The 27,908-nt window shown below is 44.3% G+C and overlaps 1 protein-coding gene across 1 annotated transcript in view; it reads right to left on the bottom strand.

The window, feature by feature from the left end:
- Positions 1 to 27,908, bottom strand: part of KIF18B (kinesin family member 18B) — a 127,419-nt gene that overhangs the window by 29,176 nt on the left and 70,335 nt on the right. Inside the window, exons 10-11 of the mRNA XM_073602822.1 lie at positions 14,471 to 14,588; positions 817 to 905 (exon numbers count right to left, since the gene is read on the bottom strand). Of these exons, the coding sequence (XP_073458923.1) occupies positions 817 to 905; positions 14,471 to 14,588 (207 nt within the window). The remainder of the gene's footprint in view (positions 1 to 816; positions 906 to 14,470; positions 14,589 to 27,908) is intronic.

Below are 27,908 nucleotides of genomic sequence, written 5' to 3'. Positions count from 1 at the left end.
TCTGTTAACACCAACAAAAGCACTAATTACTGCTCCGATATGCTTAAAGCTGAACTCTGGGCAATTTTTTTCTCCCATGCAGTGGGGCTGTGACTTCTCCTCGCACCTGCTGTCACAATTTAAGAAAAATGCAGGCATGCGGAGCTCCGCCCACCCTGAGTTTTGTGAATCAGCGCTGATGAGCGCTCTTAGTAGTTCAGTGAGCGTTCCTGTCATTCAGTAACTGCCCGCCCGTACGAGGTATGGGCAGACAGCTACACTGACAGTCTGCAGGAGGGTGAAATGCTTTACAGGCTCCTAATAAAAATAAATGCACATTTTTTACCTGCAAAAAAATATGCATTTATTTTATTTTTGTACCTACAAGAAAAAAAAAAAAAAAAAAATGCATTTTTTTTTAACTCCTTCCCACGGGTCATACGCATATATGCAGCCTCTCGGCAGGTGGGCCGTATAAACAGTGCTGTGCCGAGCTCCCAGCAGAGTTGCCATCGGCTATCGGAAAGCTCCCGATCTCTACTTGAGATCAGGAGCCTTCTGATTATGTGAAAGCCAGTGAGAGCCAATCACAGCAGTCACATGACCAAATACCCCACCCCCGGCACCTGAAACCCCTTAAAGGGCCAGGAGGCGCCGGCGCAAACAGGTTAAAAAGGTAAACCTATCCTTTAATTGGTAGTTCAGCACAGATATTCTATGAATTTCAATGATTTAAAAAAAGGTTCTTTTTTTACACTGCGCCTTCTTTTAGGCACCATCCTCTGTAGTCTTCATTTTAAGACATTCCATAACTACATATATACCAAAAACACTTACTTGTTGGTGCTGTAGTTTTGTGGAGCAAATAATATACTCAGACTGTTCTCTTCTCCGGATTCCCTTTCAAAACTGTTAGATACAGAACCCTGCATTGGAAAGAGAGCAATCAGCAAGGCATGTTAAGTAATAGTTGAAAAAACACAGACTTAAGGCCATGATAGGTTCACATGGACTTATTCTTGTAAATGGTAGTCTTAAAGCAGAACTTCACTCTCTGAATCAACATTGACTAAATGTAATCCTTATGCCGCTAGCATTGTTAAATAGATGGAAAAATAAATATATATGTTTTTTTAAATTGAGTAAAAACCAAGCGCTGTAATGGATACACCACGCTATATATAGCTATGGTGGATGCAACTGGATAAAGAAATATATATGGAGGTTTATAAATATTTGATAAGCAAAAAAAACTCGTGACCAATTAGATTGAACAGATCCAATTAAGCTGCTATCAATAAAACAGGGTTCAGAAGCCCATAAATAGAAAATTACATAAAATGAAAAATTGATGCGCTCTAATATACCATTCAATCAATATAAATCTATGAAATATTGCTAAAAACAAAAATGTGAAAAATATGCATGAAAATACTGAAATGAAAATTATGTGTAAATACACCGCACACATACAAAATTGTGCTAAATACACTGAAGAGTGCTGAAAAGGTGCAAGGTGCTCCAAATACCATAAATATGTAAACCAATAAAAGTAGGATAAAAACATCCTTGAGCAATATTTCATAGATTTATATTGATTGAATGGTATATTAGAGCGCATCAATTTTTCATTTTATATATTTTTTTTTTACTTTTCTTACTTCCGCTACTTCAGGTTTTCCTGAACGAGGTCATACTGAGGTCACCCCAGGAGTCTGTAAGAGGGGTTTTCTTAAAATCTCAGTAGCCTATTTTGTCCTACCCATCTCCCTCACACAAACACTGGTAAAATGGTGTCTAATTTTTACCTATCAGGTGCTTTCTGTGCTAAACTCTTGCACTTTCAAGTTTCTGGTTTAGGCTGGGCCCCACTGCCTCCTAGGATTGGTACGCCACAGCTATCCCAGGAGAAATTGGGTTACTTTACCATGCATCTGCCTACGTGTGTGACTTACACACATGCACACAAATGTTACTGAGCACTATACTGCCCATCCACCAGAAGCTGGTGGCGTTTGTGTGCATACGTGGATTTCCACCATGCAATTGCAGATGTGCCGCCGGTCTCTTTCAGCTCCTATATGCCTGGAAGGGACTGGCAGAGCATTTGCATCTGGGCACACGCAAGTTTTTTTTTCTTACATGGCAGTGCAGAGGAGGGGTGGAGGATAGTAATTTACAAGCAGTTTAGTTCCAACTTCACTGCTAATCCATGACTAAAAATAGTGAAAAGATACAGTATATTAATAGATGTAATGGTGTGATGTGGAAAAAGTAAGCACAGCCTTGGCTTCAGAATTTGGTAATGTCCCCTTTAGCAGGACTTACTTTTGTAGATATTTACATAGCTGCCCACCAGTCATGACATGGTTTAACATTTGCTAGCCCAATGCACAATTCTTTCGGTTATGGGATGCTTGTGTGTTTCCTTGCATGTACTGCGCATTGTTTTTTAGTCCCCCCCCCCCCCCCCCCCAAGATCTGAATGGGTTTCAAATACGTGCTTTGTCTGGGTGCATCCCTAACCCTCTATTTCTTGTTTTTAATCCATTCATTGGGACTCCCTCAGAAATGCTGTCTTCCATTTGTACTAAACACGTCTATTTGTTACTGTGGCCAAACAAATAACTTATATTCACCAGTCCCCAGCAATTTATTCCAAAAGGCCCGGTCTTTGCCTTTGCATATTTCCTGTGATGGTTTTTTTAGTGCAATCTTTTCTGATTGTGGATGCGTGCACTTTGACACCAACTGTTGTAAGAGTTACTTTAGGTTCTTAAAAGATTTCAACCAGTGATCTTTTGAATTGAATTTGCAGGGACAGTCATTCCAGGACAAATTATCTTGCACACATGGAAGCTTAAAGTGTTACTAAACCCACAACAGTAAAATCAGTCTGTATATGCAGTAATGCATGCTCATTATACTCCGTGGAACCTAAGGGGTTAATCCTCTGCATTGTGTAAAACGGCTGTTTGATCCTGTCTTCTCTGATCCTCCCCTTCTTGCATTGCCCCCAAAACATGTCCGGATAAGATAAGTTACTGGAGTCAGGCTGCACATGCTCAGTTTGGTGTGTATAGAGAGTTTTTTTTTTTTTTGGAAGAGTGCATGTGATCAGCACATGGCCAATCAGCACTGTCCAGACAAAGAGTCAGGGGTATGAAAACTCCTCCTATAAGCTTTAACCAGGCACTGATAGAAGTCACAAGACTGCTATATACTCTTGATGAGAAAAGGTATGTAGAAGTTTATTTTTGCTACAATGATGGCATTTCCATGTTCTGTGTACTGTGGGACACCAGATATATTAAATGCAGGGTCCTGGGTTTAGTAACACTTTAGGGTAGGTATATTTTGACGGAAAATGCAATTCTAAGCTGCCATAAACAAAAAGAGGCATATGGATACATTATACACCTTGCATTATATAAAGAAAAGACTTGTAACAATTTGCTAGTAGAAGTTTTGGGTAAATAAAAAAAACAAGTATACATACTCCCCTCTATGCTGCAGAATGGCTACAATGCTTCAGCTGTTCCATGATGGCTCTAAGCCTGAGAAGTGAGCGACACATAACTGCTGATTGCTCAGTTCTTGGTCACCTCTGAGCAGAGAGCAGTGACTGTCACCACTCTCTGCTCTTCCTCTCCGGCACTCTCTGGAGGACCAGGACCAGCTGGCTTTGGCTATCAACTTTGCACTGAGAGCTGGAGCCAGCTGTCAATCAGGGCTCTGGGTGGATCCTGACAATATGGTCAGGATCCTTCTGAAGCCTTGAGTGCCTCTGTGACATGAGCCTACAGCAGACTTTAGCCGGCTGTCGGCTGATTCTGGGTCACGGGTGAGCTCAAGTAAGTGCACTCCTGTTAACCAGAAGAGAAGTATGGTCAGAAAGCTTTGGCCATACTTCTTTTACTATAACAATTTAACTATAGTTTGGGTGTGACCAGTTTTAATAATGGTTTGTAGCATTTGGAGCTTCTAGCCTGTGATTTTCATATTACAAAGTTTATTCTAAAAAAGGCTCCAACTAGGAGGAGACCTCAACGTGACCCTCTCGCCAGCCGTGGACACCTCCTCGGGTAAGTCTGCTATTTCACATTCCACCCTTACACATATAAAATCACTCCTACACTCTGCCCAACTAGTGGATGTCTGGCGGGTTCAACACCCATTCGAGAGAGACTACAGCTGCTATTCGGTCGCCCTTAACTCATATAGTCGCATCGATTATTTTCTAGTGTTCCAATCCCTACTTGATGTCCCTATACAAGCGTCCCTTGGTAACATCCTCTGGTCAGATCACGCCCCCGCCCATTTAAGCTTAGCCCACCCACCTAAAGCACACAAAACATTCTCCTGGCGTTTAAATGACAACTTACTAAAAGACAGCCTCTGTGTGACAGACATTGAGCAGGCGATCCGAAACTTTGTTCAAGATCACCGCTCAGATGACACCAACCCCCTTACCAAATGGGAAGCCCTGAAATGTGTGTTAAGGGGAATTTTCATCCAACATGGCGCACGATTAAAGAAAGCTAGATCGGCCGACATCGTCAAACTATTATCTTCTATCCACACCTTAGAAATTACACATAAGAAAGACCTTGCACACAGTACCTTCGTGGATCTCTCCAACTCCCGCAGAGACTTACTTCGTATCTTAGACACAAACACCCTTATAGCTAGAGACAAGGGACGAAATCGTCACTACATGCTAGCTAATAAGTGCGGACAACACCTAGCTAAGATCTTGCACCCCTGTCCTCCCCGACGCCCCATACCGTTCATTTGCAACACAAGCCAACAAAAGATCAGAACTCCTAGGGGCATTGCGGATGCTTTTCAACACTATTATTCTCAATTGTACAACCTCCCCACGCAACCACAACAGTCTCCACGACAACTCACAACTCCCTGACATGGAAAATTACATATTGGAAACGGCCCTCCCACGAATAGACCCCCCCACTTCCACAGCCCTAGAGGAAGTCCTGACGTCTTCGGACTTTCTATTAGCCATTAAAGGATTGAAATCTGGAAAATGCCCAGGGCCTGATGGCTTCTCACCCAGATTCTACAAATTATTTGCCCACTCATTAGCCCCACTTCTCGCGGCGGCGTTCAACTATCTAGATGATGATCAGCCTCTCTCCAAATCCCTCCTTTCTGCCACCATCTCAGTCATACCTAAACCCAGAAAAGACCCCTCTCAATGTACTAGTTATAGGCCCATTTCCCTCCTTAATGTGGACGTTAAACTCTTTGCCAAGATCCTAGCCAATTGTCTTTCACCCCTTTTACCCTCCATTATATATAGAGATCAAGTGGGCTTTGTCCCTGGTAGGGAGGCCAGGGACAATACCACAAAAATGATCCACCCGATTTCCTACATCCGTAAACACAACCTGAAGGCCTGCATCCTTTCTTTCGACGCTGAGAAGGCGTTTGACCGGGTCAATTGGCAGTTTCTACGTCTCTCCAGAACAGATTGGACTCGGTCCCTCATTTATATTCAAGGTGATGGCGCTTTATTCTCATCCCACAGCCTCTGTGCTGGTCAATGGCTCCTCATCCACCTCATTTGTGATATCCAACGGAACTAGGCAGGGCTGTCCTTTGTTTCCCTTGCTTTTCGTTCTAGTGATGGAGCACTTAGCTACGGCCATTAGGCAAAACAATAACATCATGGGAATACCGACGCCATCATCTGAAGTTAAACTCTCATTTTATGCAGATGATCTCCTTGTCTACACTCAACAACCCCATACCTCACTACCCTCCTTAATGCAAGAGTTCCGCAGATTTGGAGATCTAAGTAATTTTAAGCTCAACATGTCTAAGACAGAAGCCCTTAACATTTCCTTAACTCCCCCTACCCTCGCACAACTACGGGCTAACTTCCCATTCCAATGGGGAACAAGGGGCATCTCCTACCTTGGGGTAACCATCCCATCCAACTTAGCCGACCTTTATAACCTCAACTACCCTCCTCTCCTATCCCGTATCCGGAAAGAATTAGACACGTGGAATCAGACGCCACTACCCTGGTTCGGCCGCATCAATACATTAAAGATGGATACACTCCCTAAATTACTATACGTTTTCCAGACGATTCCGATACTCATCCCTCAACGGTTCTTTACCCCTCTACGATCTATGTCTATACGTTTTGTCTGGCAACAGGGGATGTCTCGTATTCGACATGCCTTGTTGGCCTCCCGGACTTTGAAATGTACCACAGGGCTGCAGTCCTCTAGGATCCTCGAGTGGTTCCCTCGCCCATTCCCCAAGGCATCCACTGCCATAGAGCAGGACCTCTCCACTTCTGACCTTCGAGCTCTGCTCTGGGGATATGGTCGAAAACTGTCCACCTTAGCTAATTCCTCCATTAACGACTGCAGCACTATACCTGTGGTACAGAAAGGGACTATTAACACTACTAACCACTGACCCCTCACCCCTTACTCCAATCTTTGATCACCCAGATCTCCCTCAGGGCATGGGCTCCAACTCAGTGGGCCCATATTCACGGGATGCCTGGCCTACAGCTAACTCATTCATACACCTGACTACGGGCATGCCTGCTCTTCCAAGAGACAGAGGTAATTGGCTTACAGCCCTACGTATTTCCTCCTTTTGCTCTGACCTGTTTTCTTCCACCCACACTCATAGACCTCTAACTGACTACGAGCAGCTGTGTTCTCTCTCGGAAACGCCTAAACATTTACTATCCACCATTTACAAACTGTTACACTCACTGACTCACGACCAGCTTCCACCTTACACGAATAGATGGGCCGCGGACCTGGGCAGAGATCTCTCACTGGATGACTGGCAAAAGTCGTTTCACTTCACACACACAAGTCCTCAATCTCTTGCCACATACAAGAGAAAAATTTTAAACTTCTGGCAAGATGGTACAGGGACCCCCAATCGCTACACAAAATTTTTCCATCTACTACCACGGCTTGTTGGAGATGTGGAGATTTAGAGGGAAGTTATCTCCATATATGGTGGAACTGCAATGCCATCCAGCCATTATGGTCACAGGTCTTTGCCATATACAGTAGCCTCTACGATAGGCCTACGGCACCCACGCCTGAAGTGGCGCTGCTGTCCATGCTACCAGGCTCGATACCCTCTCAGAAACTAACCCTGCTCCGCTTTTTTCTCTCAGCAGCTAGGCAACTCATACCACTCTACTGGAAATCCACTACCACTCCACCGTTGTCCTCTTGGGTCTCCATTATTAACGATATCATGCGAATGGAGGAGATGATCGCCCTAGACAATGACACTTATGAAAAATTCAAAACTTTATGGCTAATTTGGATTGATTACTCCACCTCAAATGCCCTTAAAAACCTGCTAAAGCCACCTAACTCAGCAAACTCTACTCAGAACTCCCAGTGTGTTGCCCCAAGGCCTGCCCGCTTGACTTGACCCCTCCATCCTTACCTGTTCCCTACCCTCTCTCCTCTTCTTTCACCATCCTCTTCTTCCCCTTCCTCTTATGATATATGTAGCAGACGTGGAAACTAACTATTTTTAGTTGTTCTGTAACATGGTTACTTTATTATTCATGGTATCGAAATTATGCCAAACTAATACTTATCCATTTCTATATACTATGCTGTTTTATATTTATAGTTTGTTGCGCAGGCGAACTGACCTTTACCATGCTATTTGCTATATAAAACGTTTTGCCAAATGTTGAATGGAATTGTATAACCTTGCAAACTTAATAAAAATATATTTGACTCTAAAAAAGGCTCCAAATCCATAATCTGCTGCTTTTTAGACAATAGCAAAACAATGCCTACACTCTTACAACTTGCTTTAAAAAAAAAACTGGTGTTTATTCATAAGTGATAGGTTAGCTTTACAGAGAGGAAGGTGACAGAGCTGCGTTTTTGTTAAAGCTAATTTGCAGATGGGTTAAAAACAATTACTGCTAGAGTCTTGTAGGTTGCTATACGTAATACAGACACTTTTCCCAGTAAACGAAAATTCAGCAGGCAAACATGGCATCCAATCGCAATTAAATTTAATCTTTACTTGGAAATCAAAAAGAAAAAAAAAAAAAAATCAAAAGAATATTGTATTTCCAAAAAATAATACAACTTGTAATTGTAGCAATGATTAAGAGACCTTTTTGATTGAAACATAAAATCCTTTTTGATTGCCATGAATTAAAAAAAAAAAAATGTTCTAAAAAAAAAGTAATTGGAGATTGCATCACGCCTCTGTGATTATTTCTGTGGAACAACTTTATTGTGCTGCCAATTGCCAAAGGGGAATGAGTTTAAAAAGTACATTCCGGTAAAATATAAAAATACAAACTTTGGGGAGTCAGCCTATCCATAAATTGGCTCTAATCATCTTCCTACCATTCATCTACTGCACCCGGCTGCATCTTCATTGTCTTGATGGTTCTAAAGCCTAGTACACACCACTAGGCTTGGACAGCTCTAGTGGGAGACACTGTACTAAAAATCCAATGTTAGTCCAGCAGTCTCCCGTTGTGCTATTGTGTTCTGACAGGGGGACGTTCCCCCCGCCAGAGCATCTGGTCAGTGCTTCAGTGCTCTCAGCCATTGAGAGCGCTGACCGGCAGACCTTTTTCGGCCATGAGCCTTCAACAGAAGCTGGCCGAACAACCGGCTTCTGTTGGCTGGACTGCCATAAACATGGGCCGAATGTCGGCATGTACTTGGAGGACCGAGGTTGAGAACCACTGTCCTAAACAACCCCCCCCCCCCCCCCCCGCAGTGTTTACTTCTTGCTTCCTTCGCAATTGTTGTACCAGACTGTGCAAGCATATGTGCACAGGTTCTATAGAGATGAATTGGAAAGTCAAGTGAAGCACAGACAAATCCTCACTGCAACACACCACAATATGCTTTGTGGTGCTTTGCTTCATAGAAAAAAAAAAAGAAAAGAAAAGAAAAAAAAAAAAAAGAAGGTCTGTTGCTGTGTGTTGGCAGCCCATAAAACAAAGGACTGTCTTAACGTAGCACGTTAATATGAAAAATACAGCAGGTTTACATGTGTGCACTGCAAAGCCAGATGCGAATGGGCCATTAAAGATCGCCTATACATAATTGCTGTGATGGAAAACAGGTAGATGCAGTATGTGGCCCTCCAGGGGTAAATGTTTTAGTGCATGCAAGGATGATCTTTAAGCAGATAACTACTTCACCAGTTTTTTGGGGCTTTTCTTTTTTGTCATCAGATCATTTGTTTGGTGTTGCAAATGGCATAGGAGGCCTATGATTTTGAAAGAAAAAAAACAAAACATGTTGATCACCTACTGCTAAAACATCACTGACTATATACATAATGATTGATCCCATGTGTAAAAAGGCTAAACAAATTGTTTTTTAAAAGGGGTCTGAAATAACAAGGAAATCTCAAACCTTTCAGAGCATGGTCCTGTTTGATGTTTTATGGGTTATTAATTGCACTGTTTTTCTCATTTTGAAGGAAGACATTTACAAATGAATTAAAAATAGAATTTATAATCATATAATTGTATGCAAAAAAATCAGTTTCTTTTAAGTCCTTCGTGCCAAGGCGTACATTTTCCCTTAGCTGTGACACATTCATTTTCACCACAAAGATCAATGAAGAGCTCTAGGTATTAAATCACGCTAGCTTTCAGTGCTACTACAGCGATCACAGTGGTCTTCTGGGACCCGCGCCGAGCTGCAGTCCTTTGTAGTGAGCACAGGCGGCTACTCGCTTGGCATAGCTGCCATTCACAGAAAATGTTGTATTTTTTTAAATAAATACAAGGCATTTCTTGATTAAACGATGTGGAAGCAGAGGGGCAGGGTGGTGACATCACAATCCCCACCTCATCCAATCAGAGAACACCCATTTTAAAAAAAAAAAAAAGGAAGAATAGTGGTCATGGAGTGAGTGACCACCACAATCACTGTAGTAAAGCTGACTACTACAGTGATGCCTCACTTCTATGGTGGTCCCGCAGGTATGAAATATGTATACTTACCTGGGTCCAGCCTGGACCAATGTAACTTTGCATACAAAAAAAAAAAAAAAAAAAAAAAAAAAAGGAGGTCACTCTTTGCTTGTATACTGATTTTTTCTGTACCAAGATCCTCTGCTCTGAAAGAGTGTTGAGATGCTGTTGCCCGAGTGTTCTTTTATGGCAGATTTATGCTGAACATTTCACACCAACCACATATGTCAGGCATTCCCACAGCTCAGCGATGAAGGCTGTATATATGAAGATCCAATAGATCTCTTAACTCTGGATATAGATTTAAAGTAAATTTGTTACTCTTCCTATTCAGGGCAAACCAACAGGCTTTCTTGATGAGCACCATTTCCCTGAATAAACAAAGTGAAAGGTTTACTTCAATCTCACCTGCATCCCCCAAGTTTTGATATATCCGTTCTTAGTAAAAACAGGGCTGCAAATTGCATTTTTTGCCTTCTCATGGAGACACGGGGCAGAGACACAGCACCAGCGCTGGGGACTATGAGACCCAGAGAGGATTAAAAGTACATTTAATAGCTATAATATCAAAGAGAATGACAAGGAGAGTAATAAAAATCAGGACAAGTTGGAGGACAGGTGTATGTATGTATGTATGTATGTATGTATGTATGTATGTATGTATGTATATATATATATATATATATATATATATATATATATATATATATATATATATATATATATATATATTTTTATATATATATTTACAGCAGGACTCCGTGATCAGCAAAAAAAAATCCCTCATTAGTACACCCCCCTACACAAAACACTAAAAAGTTAATATATTTGTGAAATTCCTCACCATTGAAGAGAAAAGTCTAATTTAATTTTCAGGAAGTCATCTCTTTAAATTAAAAAAATGCAGCATCTATTCTGCCAATGAGAAGGTGTTACACCAGGGATTGCATCATACCCACTCCCCTCTCTCTACACTATAATGAAACGACACTTCCCATCACACTTTGGGAATTGCAGTGAATGTGGGAGGGTACACTAGACCTGTACATGTTGAATGAGATCATGCCAAGTAAATGACACTCACTCCCCAGCAGCTATGGGGTTAAGTCTGACTCGTGATCGGCATACTTAATACTGATCTCTGAAGTCTGGGCTGTCACAGTGCCTTCTTAATGTCATTAGTGAGGTCGCTACCCCCTGCCTGCCTGTGAGATTCCCTGGCATGTATGGGGTTAAATGGCTTGAGGGAACTTTTCAGCTCCAACTGGGCTTGTGATGGGAGGAGGGGGTTCAGGGGTTCAGACCGGGTATCTCAGACTTGCTGGTCCATCCACTGCAGGGAGCAGGAAGTGGTGGCTGAACTAAACTACAGGAGGGATGTGACATGCATGACCAGTGGAATGCAAGGCATAGCAGACACTGGTTTTGCAAACAGGAAACCACAGAGAAAAACCACAGGGAATCAACCCTATTTAAAAAACGCACAGGCTGTTTCTCAAACTACAGAGGCAAATCAGAAGATGGATTACATAGTCTAGAAAGGTAGGAAAGCAGAATTAAAACTATGAAAATAAGTTTTTGCCCGGAGTTCTGCTTTAAAGTAATACTGGTGAGTTTAAAGCCATCACTAGTTAAACTGGAAAAAAATGTTTTCTTTATATACACCTTTTTTCTCTTCTATGGCCAAAGGCCAACAATGTTTGAGGGATAAAAATAATTTGAGATCTGCACATTACCTATATTCATCACAGTCACATGTACCAAAAAGGTGACCTTGTTCAACCCAAGGAAGGAACAAAAAATATAAATTGACAGAAGAGGCCCTGGAAATATGACTTCTTCAAAAACAGCCAAAAACAACTCACAGATGCTAAAGATATTAAGTGATAAATGAAACATATGTTCAGGCCATCTTCTGGGGCCTCAACTTTTCCTTTACAATCTTGTGAGACCGTATTCACAACTTTACTTTGTGGTGTATAAAATTAAAAAGAAAGCCACCTTTTTAAGATCAACGAGAATACAGTACTAACACTACTATCAAAGTTAGGTCAAGTAAATAATTATGAAATATGTCAATGCTCAAATTTATGTGCCCCCCCCCACACATGAAACCACAACTTTGGACCCCTGATGCCTCCCCTGCACCAAGTCAAAGGAGATCCAGGACACAGTGTCCCTGGGGCCCTGATAGAATGGGGTGGGGGCATCTATTAAACAGCGGCAAAACGGTATAAACAAGCCATAGCTTTCTGCAAAAAAAATAAAATATATATAATATGTGTACTGAGAGAACCTTAAGGCTGCCATTTCTGACCTCGCATCCTGAAAATGCTAACTGCCTGCTTGTCATGCTGATCTAGCAGCTTCAGTCTTTTGAGACACTAATCTGAGTAAAGCACACATCCGGTGTTAAAGCTCAACTCTGACTTCTAATCTGCATGCTTCTGTTCCAGGCGATTCTCAGACAGCCAGGCAACTATTACACTACAAGATTTCTATTGTGCCAACTGCTTGTGCAGTGCTTTACAAAGTGAAAGGAGACAGTACAGTTACAATAAAATTCAATACAAGAGGATTAGGAGGGACCTGCTTGTGAGAGCCTAACATCTAAAAGGCAACTAGCATTCTCTTAGAAGTATGACAGTAATGGCAGCATCTTTGTTTCCATCACTACAGGTTTCCCTTAAGTCAAAGTGCCAATAACACTAAGTGAACCATATCTGTAATCCGTCATGGAGGAATATTTAGGCCCCACGTGAGGTTTGGGCTGGCCAAAAGAAGCTGTATTTATTCATGCATTATATATTCCCAACACAAAGAAATTGATTTTGACAGTGTAATCCTATGTGATGCAGAGTACATAGCTTTTTATCATATGTAAAACATTACGATCTGTCCAAGGTAGTTGCTACGATATAGACATTGAATGCCATTCAGAGAACCCTCAGGGATTCTTCAGCCCTATAAATTACAATAGGTTCTGCAAATCTAGGTAGACTGAAGTCTCCTACACACAGCATAAATGTATCCACACCTTCAGAAACATTCCTCGATGTCTGACACCACCTGCCTTTGTAATTTGTGCGCACATTTTGTAAAGCCGACACATTTTAAATGTGCCAAAGCAACATGCTATCCGTGCATCGACATTCCTCTGGAATGGAGGGAAACAGTCAAACCCCTGCTTTGCCCGGGTCACAAATATTTTATCTTTACCTCCTTCTCTGCCGGAACTAATATTTTAGGTTATAAATCATATCTTAAAAAAACTGAATTATTACTAAACCATATTTAAAGTGGTTCTAAATAAGTAGTAGTTTTAGTAGTAGTTTTTTTTCCCCTTAATGCATTCTGTGCATTAAGGTAGTGCAGCTCTCCCCATATACTTTCCTGAGCCCCGATCTTGATCCAGCTCTGTGTGCCCGAAAGCAGCAACTATCTCTCTCCTCACTGGAGATAGAGGAAGTAGCGGGAGCCATTGGCCCCCACTGCTGTCCATCACAGCCAGTGAGAATCGAGCAGGGGGCGGGATGGAGCCTGCACTAGTTTCCCCCTTAGCTAATGGCTTGCTCTGGGGGCGCTCTGGGGGCACTCGGGGGGGGGGGGGGGGGGGTTGGGTTGGGGGCAGGTACTGCACTACTGTGATTCACAGAAGGGGAGTTAAACAAGCTTTAGCTGTACTTCTCCTTTGCCCCAGCAGAATTTTTGGTTGTGGAGAATAGAGTGGGCAAGGATTAAAATGACTACATGACTCACTTTTTCTGTTTGTGAGCTCATTGGGGAATTGTTCTCCAACGTTCTGTTCCTGTGATGCCTGCACAAGTAATGTGCGGTGTGGGTGTCACCTGGACAGAGGCACAGACCGCATTAAAACATTGTCAGAGATTCTAACCCTTCCCCACTCCACTAAAAAATGTGCTTTTATTTGGTCTGTGGCCCCAGTGAAGTATCTCCCCAATAGGGATATGGATGACAATAAAAACCTGGCAGAGGCTCTAGTCCTTCCCTGTTGGCCAGAGTTGGGTTTCAATTTATATCCCGAAATGCATTTTGTACACCTGATCAGAAACAAAATAAACTGGGTTTCCAGGCATCTAGAGGGGCTAGTGTTCCCCCTATTCTCTCCTTTTGCTAGGTCTACAAAGATTTATCACATGTACGTTCTTAACTGCCTTGAAAAGAATTGCCTGGTTAAGAAGTTCAATAGCACAAGCTTGGAAGAACCTAACCTACATACTTTCCAATCAGAGGAGTCTTCCAAAGGCATTTTCTGCTATGCTCTCTTTAGGAAAACCATAATGTTTTATGGATCCCGCATCAAGGGTGGACCATGTATTAAGAGTTTAAATGTTTTTAAATCAAATGAAAAAAGACTTACTGGCCAGTCTTGAGATATAAATTTGCTACTGTATTTGTAACAGCGACAAGTCATTTTTTACAAGGGCATTAGTCATAAGTAGCCTTGCTTTTTGACAGTCATATTGTACACAAGCTTACCTCTTTCTCTCTGTTCCTCCGCTTGTGATTTAATTGCCCAGAACTCAGCCGGTTCAGTGAGTGTAGATGAGTCTTGGTGCCTTGCTCAGGACTGGAAGTGTCCAAGGGCTTATCTAGGCTGTAGTAACGAAAAAAAAAAAAAATCAATGAAAGAACATACATTTGCAAGATAACCTTTGTAGAAAAGAAATGGCCAAAACAGAATTTCTCTCTTCTGGATGGAGCAAGACAGGGTTTGAACCCTTATCAGGCTTCCCTATCTGTTTAGGAGAGCACCCTAAAACCATCATATCAGTGAAAGATTGTAGATTAAATAAATCCCAGTACAGGAGAGCATGATACAGTGTTTCTGTGCCTTGCACCTTTTATTGGATTGTCCACCATAATATATAAAGCAGTCAGTTAACTCAGTCCTGTAACAATGTTAGTTCAGCAGTTCTCAACATGACATGACTATGGTAAGGTCATGGAGGTGTCCCTGCTAGAGTCCAGAACAGAGGAAAGTGGGGGGGGGGGGGGGGTGACTGGGACGGTCGGGAATAGGGCCACACCCTACTTCAATTACAGGAGGAACCAGTTTTAGGATTTTTAAAGACCGGTTCTGCTTTAAGCTTAATTTTGCTTTAATCACTTGCCCTCTGGAAAGTTTACACCCCCCCCCCCCTTCATGACCAGGCCATTTTTTTATGGTACGGCATTTCGTTACTTTAACTGACAATTGCTCCCTGTGCCCAAATAAAACGGATGTCCTTTTCCCCACAAATATAGATTTCTTTTAATGGAATTTGATCACCCCTGTGTTTTTTGTTGTTACTTTCTGCTATAAAACATATCCAATAAAAAAAAAAAAAATCAAATCAAATCATAACTGTATATTGATTGGTTTGCACAAAAGGTATAGCATCTACAAACTATGGGATATTTTTTCAGAATTTTTATTTAATTTTTCTAGTAATGGAGTCGAGCAACGACTGATTGGCACCTGCTGTGTCTCACCACAGCGGGAACGGTACGTGACTTTGAGCAGTGCAGCTGCCTCCCCGCAGTAAATGGACGTGGGGCGGTCAGCAAGAAGTTAAACGCAGTCAGTGCATCCAAATCAGGGCTTGACAAATTTGCTTTGAATCCAAGAGCCAGCTAAAAAAGTTAGGAGCCAGTTTTTTTTCAACTAACAAAGCTTACGGGTAGAACGTGTAACATGCCCTTTTACAGCCAGAGCCATTTTTGCACATGTTTAAATGGTAAGTTCACCTTTGTACACTTTTTTTCCTAAATTACAGTTTCCCCTTGCACCAAATATAGCATTCATGTACTTTTGCAAGCTTTCCATTAAATCCACAGACACTTACTTCTCTTGTCCTAATCTACGTTTCCATTAGTAATGTCTTCCTCCCGATTAGACTTTAGGTCATGACACAGGAAGGAGTTGACCAGCTGACCTCATTAGCACCCACCCTGCGTCATCTACACTTTCATTCCCAGGTGAACGTTTTTTTTAAATGAAATGCGTTTAATCAGTGATCACCCTTCTCACTAAATACACAATATACAATCAGATTGTATAGTATATGGCCACCTTTATGCACCTAAAATAACTAGTTGCGCTTTCAGTGCCATTAATTGCACACCAAACACAGAAGCAAACACACATTTTGCCATATGAAAAAACGAGGGGCAAATGCTGCAAAAACGCACAGTAAAACACACAACCCACAAAACACCAAGATGTCCCATTAACCACATGTAGTGCAGCCAATTGAAATCAACAGGCTGCCCTATCAGTGTCACAGGAAAAACAAGACAAAATGTGCGCTCCCACTATGCTGGACATGAATGAGGCCTGAAAGTAAAATTGGTGCGATAACACAAGAACAATGAGGCTCCATTCACATCTGTGCATTTCCTTGCATTTCAGGAATGCGTTGCACCAAAAAATAAATAAAATCGCAGTAAAAAAAACGCACCAATCTCCACTCTAAAAAATAGTTCTGAAGCTTCTTTGGGGCGATTGCTGTGTGTAGGGCAGCCCATTCAAGTGGATGGGTTGCCCTAAGTGTGATGAGTGAAAACACGTCCCCCTCACTAAAAAAAATAAAAAACGCATGTGGGAATGCGAGTTTTCGCTATGCGGCGATGTGAACAAGGCTTGACAGCTGAGCATTGCTGTCCACTCCCTTCTATGTACTTGTATTAAGATGGCCAAACACTATGCAATCCGATTGTGTATTTAGTGAGAAGGGTGATCACTGATTGATTGCATTTCATTTCAAAAGCGTGCCCCTGGGAATGGGTGGGTGGATGATTCCATTACTAATGAAAATGTCTGGAAACGTGGATCGGGACAAGAAAAGTAACTGACTGTAGATTTAATGGAAAGCTTTGATATTTTTGCAACAAAAGTACATAAATGCTATATTGGTGCATAGGGGAGCTGGAATAAAAAAAAAGGTGTACAAAAGGTGAATTTACCCTTTAAAAAAATAATTTTAGGCCTGAATTTTACATAAACCCCCCCCACATTATATATTTTCTAAAATCAGGCACCCTAGAGAATAAAATAGTTTTAGTTCCAATTTTTTATGTCGCACGATATTACCGCAGAGGTCCAGAAATCACAAAAACATAACACATTAAAAATTTTTTTAGGGAACACAAAAACGTAATAAATTAACCAATTTGTCGGTAAAATATAAAAGACGAGGTTGCACCGAATAAAGAGGTCTGGTGCTAGAATTATTGATCTCATTCCAGCGTGTGTGGCGATATGCAAAATATATGTGTATCGCAATCAACATTTTCAGGTGTAGGCACCCCGCTATGTGCGTTTATGTTTGTATGTGCGTATATGTGGAGGAGGGGCTTAATTTTATGCGCTTGGGTGTAATTTTACAATTAAACTTTTTTTTTTTTCCTTAAAGAGGTTGTAAAGATTCCAGGTATGTTTTTACCTATAGGTAAACCTAGAATAAGGCTTACCTATAGGTACTGTAAATATCTCTTAAACTGTGCACCATTTAGAGGATACTTCCTGTATACCGTGCCAATGAGCTAATTGGCGCATGCGCTCTGAAGGAATGGCCTCCCCTGCCGTTTCTGCAGAAGTGCATGCCATGACCGGCGGCTTCCGCGTGCATGCCGCGTGCATGCATTCATTTGTTGCAGCATTTAAGAAGGGGTCAGAGGAACTGACAACGAAGGTCTCCAGGAAGATCCTAAACGCAGTGGCAGCATAGTCATTAAATGGCACTGCTGGAACTTACAAGACATTCATTAAGCCAGCAGAATATTCCACTCTATCACTTTTGAGTGGCCTGACATATTTAATCCATAAACGAACCTTTGTTTAAAATCTCCCTTAGCAATGCAAATAAATAAACTATGGGACTCCATTCAGATAAAAAGCACTGTCTTTATCCTTGCCCATCTGATTCTGGTTTTATTTGTGGTAGCACCAAACAAATGTACAAATATATAGTTTATTATACAGAGAAAAAGGAGGGCAGAAAGTGAGGAGGGTAACATCACTGAACAGATGGGTCTCAAGTGGTAGTTTACTTTTTTGTCTCTTGTATTGAGTGACACAGGAGTCTTTAAACTTGGGCACATGGGTCCAACTGGGGTGGGCAACAGCAAACAAAATGCTGACAGGCCCTATGTAAAACAAGAAATGGGGGCAGCCTGCTGCTAAAAGACGTTTTCAGGACCGGTTGCCAGACGCTGGTATCAGATAAAGGCAGAAGCTTCCACTTGGTAGAACTTAGAGAAGGTGTAAACTGAAGACCAGGTTGCAGCATTACATATCTGCGAAACAGGTGCCCGATGCTGAAAAACCAAAGACGTGCTCACAGATCTGGTAAAATTAGCCTCAACAGGAAAGGTGAGAACCTGATCCTTGAGACATGTACTTGAATAAAAGGTTTGTTTGTAGAGATGGTGATATGAGAACCAGGGTGCCCTTTTGTTTTTTTTCTCCAGAATGACAAGTTTAGAAGCATTATACTGAAAGAATCCATTGGTGAGGGAGAGACTCATACAGCCCCAATCACATCGAGACAATGGACCAGAGTTGGACAAAGGAATGGGAGAATATCCTGGTTAGGATAAGTATACTTTCCACTCTTCTCTAACAAATTTTATCTGCAAAAAATTTTTGGCACGTCAAATATTATTTACATGTGTTAAAGTTGCTTTTCCACCTGTGTCACGGTTTGGAAAAGAACTCCTCCTAAACAAGCACATGCAACCCACCTTAGTGGAATCGGCAAGCTGGCATGGTTTACAGTGGTTTAAACTACATCATGCCTCATGCTTTTACTACATCTCCCATCTACCCATTCCAAATTACATGTCATTGTTTTGAGTGTGTGTTGTCTCGATCTGTGACAGCACCTGCAGCGCAAATAGCTCAGGATAACAGAAAGATCTGCAGCTCTCAGCGGTTCATATCTCCGGCAGCAAGTTATCCCTACACACATCTCAGAAGCTAGGATCAGCAGCAGCTCCATGCTGTACACATATTCCTAGCTCCCCAGCCTTGTTGCTTCTGCAGGTCCGTCGGATCTGTCTGGTCGGAAAGTCCGCTCATGTGTATAGGGCATAACTCCAAAATGGGAATAGGGGGATGCATAAAACACTCCCCAGGCTCCATAGGCAGAAACAAGTCATGGTACTTGCTGAGCGGTGGTGATGGCCGGTTCACACCACATGCAGTCCAGTGCATTTTTTGCCTGCATCAGAAACACATGGAAAGTAGGTTATATGGTTTCCAAATGGCATAGTTCACACCAGTGTGGTTAGTTCCAATTCCAGAAAAAAAAAAAAAAAAAAAAAAGTAGAACATGCTGCATTTTTTCTGCACTGAACTGTACTGGAATGCACCAAAACGCACATGTCCCAATTTAAGGTGAAGAAAAAAAGTAGGGGAAAAAATGTACTGGAAAGTATCAAAAATGCATCAAAAACGTGCATGCATAAATGCATCCGTACTGCGTTTCTATGGTGTGAACTGGCCCTGACTCAAGACAAAGTGCTGGCTGACAGAGCGAAAAGAGCCAGCACCTTATCAATGTAGGCTGTAGACCAGGGATATGCAAATAGCGGACCTCCAGCTGTTGCAGAACTAAAAGTGCCATGAAGCATAGCAAGACTCTGACAGCCACAAACATGACACCCAGAGGCAGTGGCATGATGGGACATGTAGTTTTGCATCTGCTGGAGGTCCGTTAATTGCATATACCTGCTGTAGACCAAGCTGTATTGCTGTGCAGCAGTGCAGGGACAGGTCACAGAGAGCACAGGACCTACATGTGCTGTCTGTCTAATCACAAGATTGGCTGAACAAAATTATTTGGCGTGTAAGACAGTACAAAGTACGAGGGGCGTGGCCTGACCTGGCATGGAGAAGGACGTCTAATTCCAGAGCTCCCTCCGCCATAGGCAAAGCTACATAATCTCTGAGGTATTCCCTTCACACACCGAGCCCACAACATGGGGACAGCATCCAGGAATTCCTCGGCATCTCGTTCCCGTTCCCCCAGAGACCTCACTGGGTCACAAACTCACAATATACTGGAGATGTTCAGGGCCGGCAGAGGCAACATGGCGCCTTCCCGCCAAGGAGCGGCCCTCTCACAACCGCCGCCTCTACCTCCACACCATACTACGTCTCCGACCTCCATCATTGCGCACTCCACCGAGGGGGACAGGGGGATTGTTCTCACCCCCCAACCTCCGATCAACATGCAGGATCTACGATCCACTGCGGACGACATCAAAGACACCCTCTCCGCTGCTATAGCGGAACTCAGGCTGGATCTCCACGCCCTGAATGATCGTGTACAGATCATGGAGAAGGTGACTGATTGCCATGATGCCGCTATAATCTCCAATACTGAACACATAGACTACCACACAATGCAGATGCGGGACATGCAGCGACACCTTGAAGACCTCGATAACAGGGGTCAGAGGCACAATCTAAGAATCAGAGGCCTTCCGAAATCCATTGAGGGAGACCGTATCTCGCAGGAAGTTGTGAGCATTTTTGATGGCCTCCTTCATCAACCTCCAAAGACCCCCATCGCCATGGAAAGAATCCACCACGCACTTCGTCCTAAAGGCAGGGAGAGTGACCCCCCGCATGACATAATCTGCTGCATGGTGGACTATAAGTTGAAGGAGGAAATGATGCAGCGAGCCAGGGGCAAACAACAAATCCTTCACGAGGGAGCCCTCATTCAAATCTACCAGAATCTCTGGGGTATCACTCTGCAGCATAGGCGAGACCTGAAACCCCTTCTGGATACCCTCAGAGGGAAAAATAGGATTTTTTAAAACAGCTTACCTGTAAAATCCTTTTCTTTCGAAGGACATCACGGGACACAGAGCCACAGTAATTACTGATGGGTTATATAGGTATCACTGGTGATTGGACACTGGCACACCCTATCAGGAAGTTCAACCCCCTATATAATCCCTCCCCCTTGCAGGGATACCTCAGTTTTGTAGCCAAGCAATATAGTGTATTAGAAGAGGGGCGGGACCTCTGTGTCCCGTGATGTCCTTCGAAAGAAAAGGATTTTACAGGTAAGCGGTTTTAAAAAAATCCTATTTTCTTTCTCGAACATCACGGGACACAGAGCCACAGTAATTACTGATGGGATGTCCCAGAGCAATGCTACCTGAGGGGGGGGGGGGACCACGACCAAGTAGGGTGCAATCAGACCTGAGGACCCTGTACCGCTGCCTGCAGCACACTACGCCCAAAGGCGATATCCTCATGCCTTCTTACATCCACCTGATAGAATCTGGTGAATGTATGTACTGAAGACCAGGTTGCGGCCTTGCAGATTTGAGCCATAGAGGCCCGGTGATGCACTGCCCAAGAAGCACCAATAGCCCTTGTGGAATGTGCCCTGATCTGAAACGGAGGAATCTTCTGTTTCAAACCGTAAGCTTGAATGATCAACTGTCGAATCCATTTAGAAATGGTAGCTTTTGACGCTGCCTGTCCTCTATTGGGACCCTCTGGCAGCACAAACAAAACATCCGTCTTGCGGATCTGAGTAGTTGCCCCTAGATAGGCCTTAACTGCTCTTACTACATCCAACGAATGTAGAGATCTCTCTTCCGGAGAACAGGGATCTGGAAAAAAGGAAGGTAGAACAATGTCTTGGTTTAAATGAAAATCAGAAACCACCTTCGGTAAAAAACTAGGATGAGGGCGTAGTACCACTCTATCCTTGTGTATAATCAAATAAGGCTCCTTACAGGAAAGAGCTGCTAATTCTGATACTCTTCTAGCAGAAGAGATGGCCACCAGAAAAATTAATTTCCTTGTCAACAAGACCAAAGGAATCTGACTTATTGGTTCAAAAGGCTGTTTCTGTAACACAGCCAGGACCAAATTCAAGTCCCAGGGGTTTAGGGGCGCTTTAACCGGAGGATTAAGACGCATCACCCCCTGCATAAAGTTTCGGACCAAAGAATGCGAAGCAAGTGGCCGCTGAAATAATACTGATAAAGCAGAGACCTGGCCCTTGATGGTACTCAAGGCCAGCTTCATCTCTAATCCCATCTGTAGAAAATCAAGGATTCTACCTATGACATATTTCCTGGGATGCCAACCTCTGGATTCACACCAGGTTATATAAGCCTTCCAGACTCTATGATAAATCATCCTGGAAGCTGGCTTCCTTGCATTAATCAAGGTAGATATGACAGGACCTGAGAGCCCACGACTCTTCAGAACGTGGGTCTCAATACCCAAACCGTCAAATTTAGCGTTTGTAAGACAGGATGGAACACTGGACCTTGAGATAACAGGTCTGGGTGTTCCGGTAGTGTCCACGGGGAACCTACCGTCATCCTTACTATTTCTGCATACCAAGTCCTTCTGGGCCAAGCGGGGGCCACCAGAAGTACCGACTTCCTTTCCTGCCTGATCCTGCGAAGGAGTCGTGATAGTAGCAGAATAGGCGGGAATGCGTAAATCAGTGAGAACCGATGCCACGGAATCACCAACGCATCCGTCCCGCATGCAAGAGGATCTTTTGTCCTTGCCACAAATCTGTCTATCTTTTTGTTGAATCGGGATGCAAAGAGATCTACATCTGGAACCCCCCATCTTTGGCATATGGCCCAAAAGATGTTGGGATGCAGAGACCATTCCCCTGGAAGTAACTGCTGGCGACTTAGATAGTCCGCCTGCCCATTCTCTATTCCCAGGATGAAAACTGCCGATATGCATGGCACATGCATCTCTGCCCAGACTAAGATCTGGTTCACCTCTTTTTGAGCAGCTCGGCTCCGGGTGCCTCCCTGATGATTGACATAAGCCACTGCTGTGGCATTGTCGGACTGGATCCTGACCGGACAACCCTGTAGCCTGATAGTCCAGGCCTTTAGAGCTAGATGTATCGCCCGGATCTCCAGAATGTTGATGGGTAAGGTCCTCTCTGTCTTGGACCATACCCCCTGGACCGCAGCCTGTTCCAGAACTGCTCCCCAACCTGACAGACTGGCATCTGTTGTTACCACCGTCCAGGTAACCGGTAGAAAGGATTTCCCCTTCTGCAGGTTTTCGGGTATGAGCCACCAATTGAGGCTCTGACGCACCGCATGCGACAGGTGCATCGGAAAGTCTAATGCCTGAACCTTCTTGTTCCAGGTCGACAGAATACTGTGTTGCAGCATTCTTGAGTGAAACTGAGCATAGGGAACTGCTTCGAATGAAGACACCATCTTCCCTAGTAGCCTCATACAAAGGCGGACTGAGGGACCCTTCTTGGTCCTTACTGTCAGAATCAGCTCTCTCAAAGCAGTGATCTTTGCCTGGGGTAGAAATATTTTCTCCTGGCTTGTATCTATAATCAGACCTAAATACTCCAGTCTTCTTACTGGTTTTAGGAAAGACTTTTCTAAGTTGAGGATCCAACCCAGGTGTTCTAGATACCTGACCGTGGTCCTCAAGTTTCCATTCAAAGAGGCTACCGACCGGTCTATCAAGAGCAGGTCGTCTAGGTATGCTATGACAGCTATACCCTGAGCCCTTAATCTGGCCAGAGGAGGAGCCAAGATCTTTGTGAACACTCGAGGTGCAGTGGCTATCCCGAAAGGCAGAGCCACAAACTGGAAATGGTGCCCTCCTACCTCGAAGCGCAGAAACTTCTGATGAGCAGGAAAAATGGGCACATGCAGATATGCATCTCTGATGTCTATTGATGCCAGAAATTCTCCTCCCTGCAGGGTGGGAACTACTGTTCGAATTGATTCCATGCGGAAGGATTGAATCCTTAGGAATCGGTTCAGATCCCTTAAGTCCAAAATGGGCCTGACATCCCCATTTGGCTTTTGGACCGTAAAAAGGTTGGAATAGAAGCCCGATCCCTGGTCCTTTGCGGGAACTATCATAATGACCTCCTGCGACAAAAGTCGCTCTAACGCTAGAAGGAGCGACTGCTTCTTCTCTGGGTCTCTGGGAACATTTGATCTGAGGAACCGAGGAGAGGGGAATTCCTGAAACTCCAGCTTGTACCCTAAGGTTACCGTGGAGACTACCCATCTGTCCTGGAAGTCCTCGTGCCAGAGCTCTGAGAACTGTCGCAGTCTTCCCCCCCACTCGAGTGAGCGGGGGCGCCCCCACATGCAGAGGTCTTAGTGTTTTGCCTAGTAGGCTTCTTTCCCCAGGACTTCTTTTGTCCCTGGGGTTGACTCTTGTCTCTGGACCCCGATGGAGGCGGCCGTCGAGACTGCCTGGAGGCTGAAGCCCCCGGCGCTGGGGAAAGAGTCCGTTTGAAAGAGGGACGCTTACTCTTCTTCTTGACAGGTAAGAGAGTGCTTTTCCCACAAGAGATTCTCTTGATATAGTTATCCAAGTCCTCTCCAAACAACCTTGCACCACGAAATGGAAACCCAGCCAGTAGCTTCTTACATGGTGCTTCGGCTGACCAATTTTTCAACCATAGGATTCTACGTATATGCACCAACCCCAGTGAAAGACGGGAGGTTTGCACGATAGAATCTCTCATGGCGTCAACCACAAAGCATAAGGCCGCTGGAAGGTTAGCAAACCCCTGGGCCTGCTGTTCAGGTAATACTTTGATGACCTGCTTAACATGGTCTCTTAAGTATTGACAGACTCCAATCGCTGCTACTGCAGGTTGGGCCACTGATCCTGCTAAGGAGAAAACATCCTTCAATAGGGATTCCATCCTTTTATCTACAGGATCCCTGAGCATCTGAGCATTGTCTACAGGACAAGTCAGGCTATTATTTACGGAGGAAATGGCGGCATCAATAGCCGGTATTCCCCACATTTTAATAAACTTTTCTTCCATCGGATAAAGTGTTGAAAACTTTCTCGGCGGAAAAAAACGTTTGTCTGGGTGATCCCACTCAGAATAAATAAGCTTTTCAAGTAAAGTATGAACAGGAAAAGCATGTGCTGCTTGGAAAGGTTTCAGTGACCCCAAAGCAGAAGAGGATTCTTTAGCAGTTTCAGGTATGGGCAACTTAAATGTGGAGCGGACCAATCCAGTGAGGATCTGCACTAAGACTTTCTCCTCTTGGGAAGTCGCAGAGGGTCCCTCTCCACCTGAATCCTCCGAAGAGGAATCATCCATCCCATCCCGATCCTCTGAAAGGGATTCATCTCCTTTATCCCAGAGCTCCTCTGTCTGAGGGTCTTGGGGAACAGAGGAAAGCCTAGTGCGTTTTCTTCCACTGAGTGAAGACGTAATCACGGCCATTAATCTTTCCTCTAGACCATTAATGGTTGAGGAAAAAACCTCTTGTGTAATATATACAGGGGCTGAAGTGCCAGAAGCAGGTGTAGCCCCTGACCCCGATGGCTCTCCCTGGCTAGCCGTCCCTGGCCCATCTTTAGGGGGGGGGGGATGCTGCCGACAGGGGGCCCTCAGAACCTGAACGAGATCCCCTAGTGTCTCTGGTTCCTGGGGTGCTTGAACCTCTTCTACCCATAGTGCAAAGCAACAAGGTGTGAGGTATACAAATGAACACTGTCCGCTGAGCGATGTAGTCTGGCTAAAAGCCTTGCTACCCAATGCTCAGTCTGGTGTTACTTCAGTAAATGCTGCCTAGGAGAATGCCTGTGTCCCACCTTACATGCGACCGTCAGCTCTGTGTCTCTCAGAAGGCTGAGTGCACCTGTACAGAGTGCCTTTAATAGCCTGCAGCTGGCCTGAGTGGGAGTCTAAGCACTCTGTGCTGACGTCCCGCCCCCTCCTCTACCACCCCCCCTCCCCCCGAGTTTTGAAAAAAACGAGCGCTGTCATGCTTCCGGAGAAAGGCTGGGGATGGGGGGGGGGGGGGAGGAGGGAGGGAGGCTGGTAACAAGATCTGCCTGAACGGCTATCTTGAGAGATGGTGGCCATTAGGCCGCAGAGCCCGGGTGGTATAACCACTTTCTAGACCCCTGTGGCCCCTCTCTAGCCTGGGGGGGAACATTCAAACATGAGAAATCCCCCTTTCCACCTTACCTGTTTGCAGCCTACTTGAGACGCTGGGACATAAACAGCGATTACAACATCTGAGACAGAGTCAGCATGTGTAGGTTTGTGCTCTTGGCAGCCCCCGGTGGTCACAATAGGCATAGCATGCATTTACCTTAAAGGAGAAAAGCCACTAGAACTCAAAAATTCTGTGGAATCTCCTCTTACCTTATCCAGCCGCAGGGTGCTGTTTACACAGACCCAATCTTCACCTCTCACGGTGGGCTCCGTTTGAAAAAACCGTCAGAGACTGGGGCCCCCATCAGTAGGGGGGTCCAACAGTTCTGGCACCGTAAAGCACCCCGCCAGAAATTAGGAAATTTAAAGCCATTTTCTGATCTGCGGGGTCCAGCTCTCTAAAAAGAGAAGCATTACGGGTAAAACCTCGTTTCTTCGGACACGAGGCCCGGGTACCATTCAATTCGGCCATGAAAAGACACTTTGAATGGATCCGGTTCGCCTGGCTTGCCCCAGTATAGGATCTTAGGATATTCCCTTTGGAGCTCAGCACAGGACATCTTTACACGTCCATCACCTAAGACACTGGCGTAAAAACTGAGGTATCCCTGCAAGGGGGAGGGATTATATAGGGGGTTGAACTTCCTGATAGGGTGTGCCAGTGTCCAATCACCAGTGATAGCTATATAACCCATCAGTAATTACTGTGGCTCTGTGTCCCGTGATGTTCGAGAAAGAAAATATCCCATACAAATGGAAGTTTCCCTTTTGCCTCTCGGCCTCTACGCACGGCCGTACCGCTCTCCTCAAGGTACCAGAAGATTTACCTCACTTCTGTGACACGCTTGGCATCCCGGTGGTCCCTGTACCGAACTGGTATGCAGCCTTCCGCCCTGCTTCCTTACAATGTGATACACTCCGGGAGGAACCCATGGATGCTCAAACATCCAGACACCGCAGGAGACGTTCTCCCTCCACCCTCAGGAACCCCTCCAGATACCGCAATGGTCCCAGAGAAGCAAGCCCCACGACCTCGCCGCGGTATAGAAGAGCCTGCAGGGACTGCTAATACCTGTTGAAAGGGTCATTACCACCCGTCAGTGCCTCCAAGGTTACGGCACCCATCCATGAGTTTTATGTGCTTTTTTTACTGTTGTTCCAATGGCACGCTTTTACATTTGTTTTATCAGTGCCCGTTCTGGACATTATCGGCTTAAGGACCTGACCCTTACAGTTTTGCCTCTCTCCCACATCCTCTACCCACACTGAAGAACCCTCCGTTTTATGACTATTCATTTTCCCCTCACTCACTTCGAGGGAACAGGGTCAAAACCCGCGGCCTCATCGCTACTAAGGCCTACCTCCTTTCACGCTCCATGGTGCCTTCCAGGAGTAGACTGCTCTCACTGAACATCGCAGCATTAAGCCAGATACTACATTCACCAGGATGCATTGCGGTACTGGACTCCACCCAACACCCTCCACTAAAGCCCTATTGCTACGCCTATCTACGTGGACACTTTGGATTCGCTCTTCAATCAAGCCTGTCCCAGGACCTCTTCAACTCCAGCGACGTTTCTCTTCTCCGCGCACCCATCCAATAGACTGCATCAGTGTCCCCTCAGAAGGACTTACACCACCCATCGGTTCACCTAGGATTTCAGAAGAGCCAGCGCAGATGACCCGCGTATCCGAAACCCCCTCCTGAACAGACAAGCATGGGACTCATAAGCCGAAAGCCCGTACCCCTCTGTCCCAGCTGGAACTGTCGGGTAATGTCCAAGTATCTCCCAGGTTCTCATAACATATGCTTTTTATTGCTTATTGTATGTTTTCCATAGCAGACCCTACTTAATGTTTTTTATTTATGCATAGCTTCCTGTAGTGGGTGTGCAACGCTTACAGGTCTGACATATCAACCAGAGGGGTATCAATGGAGGCGGCTCACCCCTTGCGTCTAGGCTGCTCCT

This window comes from Aquarana catesbeiana, linkage group LG10 (assembly GCF_042186555.1).
Source record: "Aquarana catesbeiana isolate 2022-GZ linkage group LG10, ASM4218655v1, whole genome shotgun sequence".
Taxonomy (NCBI): Eukaryota; Metazoa; Chordata; class Amphibia; order Anura; family Ranidae; genus Aquarana; species Aquarana catesbeiana.
This window is presented reverse-complemented; position numbering and strand designations above follow the sequence as displayed.